The 3,714-nt window shown below is 49.2% G+C and overlaps 1 protein-coding gene across 1 annotated transcript; it reads left to right on the plus strand.

Annotated features, from left to right (window-relative positions):
- Positions 1-13: 13 nt before the first annotated feature.
- On the plus strand, positions 14-436 carry A1O9_13165 (uncharacterized protein; the record flags this gene model as incomplete). Its single annotated transcript, XM_013397919.1, has 1 exon — positions 14-436. One exon carries the CDS (start codon positions 14-16, stop codon positions 434-436), a length of 423 nt encoding a protein of 140 aa, XP_013253373.1.
- Positions 437-3,714: the final 3,278 nt, after the last annotated feature.

Consider the following 3,714-nt stretch of genomic DNA (forward strand, 5'->3'; position numbering starts at 1 on the left):
CACACTGGAGAGTATGAACAACCTCGCGGTAGTGCTGAGCAACCAGGGAAAGTATGAGGAAGCAGAACAGATGCATCGACAAGTGGTGGATGTGAAGGAGGTAGTACTGGGCACGGAGCATCCATCCACGCTGGTGAGCATGAACAACCTCGCGGTGGTACTGAGCGACCAGGGAAGCTATGAGGAAGCAGAGCAGAAATATCGACAAGTGGTGAAAGCGGAGAAGGCGGCGCTGGGCACGGAGCACCCATCCACGCTGGAGAGCATCAATAACCTCGCGGTGGTACTGAGCAACCAGGGAAAGTATGAGGAAGCAGAGCAAATGTATCTGCAAAGTGGTGAATGTGAGGAAGACGGTGCTGGGAACGGAGCCTCCATCCACGCTGGAGAGTATGAACAACCTCGCGGTAGTGCTGAGCGACCAGGGAAAGTATGAGGAAGCGGAGAACACTCAAGGCTTGGTTTGTAGTCGTGGGGACTTCGAGAAGTCTCGGGAACAGCCACCTAAAGAGCAAAAGTTGTTTGCAGACACTGCTCTCCATATGGGAACACCAAGGTATGGAGGAACGTGCCAGGGAGAAGGCGCTTCTTGAGCTTCTCAACGGAGTGGTAGACGGGGAATGTCTGCATTGCAGCCTCGGCGTAGCTGTGTCGGACTAAAATAGAGAGTCTGTAGTGTATGCACTGTAACATATTTCTATCCTGCCAATATCGGTACAGACTTGCTTGAGCGGCTTCGGGTTCATAGTTGTAGTTGTAGTTTATTCCATTGGCTGTGCAGAACAGATGTCTATGTAGCCCCACTATTACTGTAGCTAAGTCCTCTACATTTCCGATTCATACACTCATCCAACAGCCCACACCAAGCACTGCACCAACCTTGACCTACCTTGGCCTGTTGGCTCTTCCATAGCCTCTTATCTTAACCCGCCACCTGCTTTATCTGTGCTCCGCTGCGCTGTACTTAGTCTCCCTTGTTGCCAATGCATATCTGATCACGGCCCGGACGATCTTCAAGTTGGGTGTCCATTTTGCTATTGGTCCATCGACCCATGAGCCGCCAGGACGGCGATTCTGCGATCTTCCTCGAAGCATATATGACAAGTCTCCACACCGGCCTTGCGATTCTTCTATCATTTCCGCTCGCAGATCTTGGAAGCGAGGGCAGTAAAGGAAGTAGCACAGCCTCCACCTTTTCGCCACATTTACACCCTGAGCTTTCTTCGACACCTAGTTTCGCTAGAAAGTCTCCCAGTTTCGAGTGTCCTGTCCGCAGCTGAGCCAGGACTTGGGCTTCCCGGCGGGTGAGGGCATCGTAGAGCCTACGGACGTACCTGCCTGGCAGGGCAGCATCGACCTGAAGGAGGTGTCTGCCGGTCTTCCAAGGCCGGTCTGGTCCACTCTTTGGCCCCTTTTCTGGCTGCCAACGAGTAACGGCCGATTTGAACCTAATATCCAGCCATGGTACGGGGGACACTGCCGTCCCTGGTGCAGTTGTCTCCACCGCCAATTGGTGGGCTTATAGAATGGCTGATAGTTAGGTAGGGTAGCATTTTGGGGAGTGCCAAGACATTTTGATCCCATTCCAACTGCGCAACCCTTCCAGCAACAAGCCCATCGTAAGGTGTAGTGAGTGAGTCGGAGATGATATACATTATTAATTCCTTTTGCCAGGACTTCGCATGTACCATCGCCACTGTACGTAATTTCTAATAAACCACAGACATTACGGAGGTTGAGCCGGCACCCAGTTTCATGTTGTAGGGTCATAATCCCATATCACACCCGTAGAGCGTGAGAACAACGGGCCAAAAACCAAAAGTAGACGATAAAAGAGAAGGTGCGGAGAGATTTGCGTGTTAAAGTTGTTCCCTGCTTGGGGTTGTTGCGTTGCCATGTCGACATTACCAATTGCGGAATTCCAGCACAATTTTGTGGTCGACGCTAACCCCATCATGAAGCCTTCGGAAAGCTGTTGCCGGTACTCCACTTCATTTTCTGGGATAGAAACTCTCCTCTTCAATACTGTAGATAATTAAGAAGTGCGATGCCAGGCTCGAGATCTTGTCTCCGGCCTTGGAAGCTAAACCGAGGTAGGCCCTTAAAATCATGGAATGTGACAACCGCAGATGTTGTGCGATGAGACAACTGATATTGCCAAGTCTGCTTGTAGTTATCGGTTTCATCAGTCGAGAGGCCGCTAGAACTAAAAACCTCAACGAGATTCTCTAGCAGGAGCGATTGAGAAATGTGTGCACCGAGTTTTGAGCACCAGATTTGTCTAGCAGAAAATTCGAAATCATGATGAACACTTTCGGCCACAAAGTGTTCACTATTGAAGTAAACACAATTGGGAGACATCGGTCGTTTGTTGTTGGGATGTTGGGGCCTCCAGGAATCGCGCACTTCCTGGTCCATTTTGAAATCGCGCTGGAAGTTGTTAAAGATTCGGCCATATTGTTGGTCCGCAAAGGGTGCGCTCTTGAATTTGGTCGGCACATGTAACACTGTAGTTTGAACGGTGGCGGGTAAAACGTGCGACTTAGGAGAGATGTTTGTAATACTTTGGGGTTCGATACAGTACGCGGTGACGACATAACTTAGTGTTGGAAGAATTTGTTACAATAGCGGCAAGATCCTCGTCGAAGTTTACAATATCTTGCCGCTATAGTATTGTTACTGTAAGGCGTTGATTCGAAGAACGGGACGGAAACATGGGCGCATCGTTGTGTAAGATGCTTGACCACATGACCTTGCCGCTGTCGTTCCTATAACAAACTTAATCGGGTATGGGCCTAATTACCTCCCTCCTCCCTCTTTGATCTTGTGTCTATGCTCAAATTTTATGGTGATCTTTTGCCTCCTCAAGCAAAAAGTCACTCGCACGGGGACTTTCGACAATACGAGCGGAATATCATCTTTAGTCTTTAGTTAAACGTTGATCATAAACCTAAAGCCGGGCAAAACATTAAGGACGGCTGGTTGCCTAGTCTATCCGCTGTAGGGCAACATCCTGGGCTCCTCACCGTGCAAACGCAGCTATTGATAAGTACTTAGATCAACTAAATGCCCCCTCTTGTGACCCTGCTATCTGCGCATGATGCTCACTATTTAACAGGCTTTGCATCGACTTCGTGTTTTCTACTGCTTAAATCCAGCGCTACCACAAAACGTTTTGGCAGATTACCGGTGAAATGGTTACAAGACCTTATGTTTACAATCTCCGCGAGCGACCGCCCTTCCTTCCTAAGCCTCACAAAGCGAAGGACAAAGGACGCCAGAAAAAAGTCTTCAAGCGAACCGTCCAATGTTTAGGTCGCACCAAGAGCAGAAGGCGCTGCTACAAGAGGGTCGCTCTCGAAAACAGCTCTCATTGTCCAAACCACCCCCTGGACCTTCCCGAACTACCAACCGAGATGTGGCTCAATATATTCGGTTTTTGTATTCCTACGAAATCCTCATACCTGCCAGAGGAGATGAGAGACTGGGATGAACGAGTGGTTGCTGCAGAAAGCCTTCAAATATTATACATCAGCAAATCTCTCCACGAGTCTGCCGGAAAGATCGTCTCTTCTCGACTGTCTGCAAACTTTACCATCCGACATTGGGGCAAGTTTGCAAACCCACAGGATGCCGAAATATTCCAAGGTGCACGACCACGGCTACTTCAAAAATTAAGATTTAAAGTCGAGTTTGACGGGGACACCAGAGATG

This window comes from Exophiala aquamarina (genome assembly GCF_000709125.1).
Source record: "Exophiala aquamarina CBS 119918 chromosome Unknown aczIA-supercont1.108, whole genome shotgun sequence".
Taxonomy (NCBI): Eukaryota; Fungi; Ascomycota; class Eurotiomycetes; order Chaetothyriales; family Herpotrichiellaceae; genus Exophiala; species Exophiala aquamarina.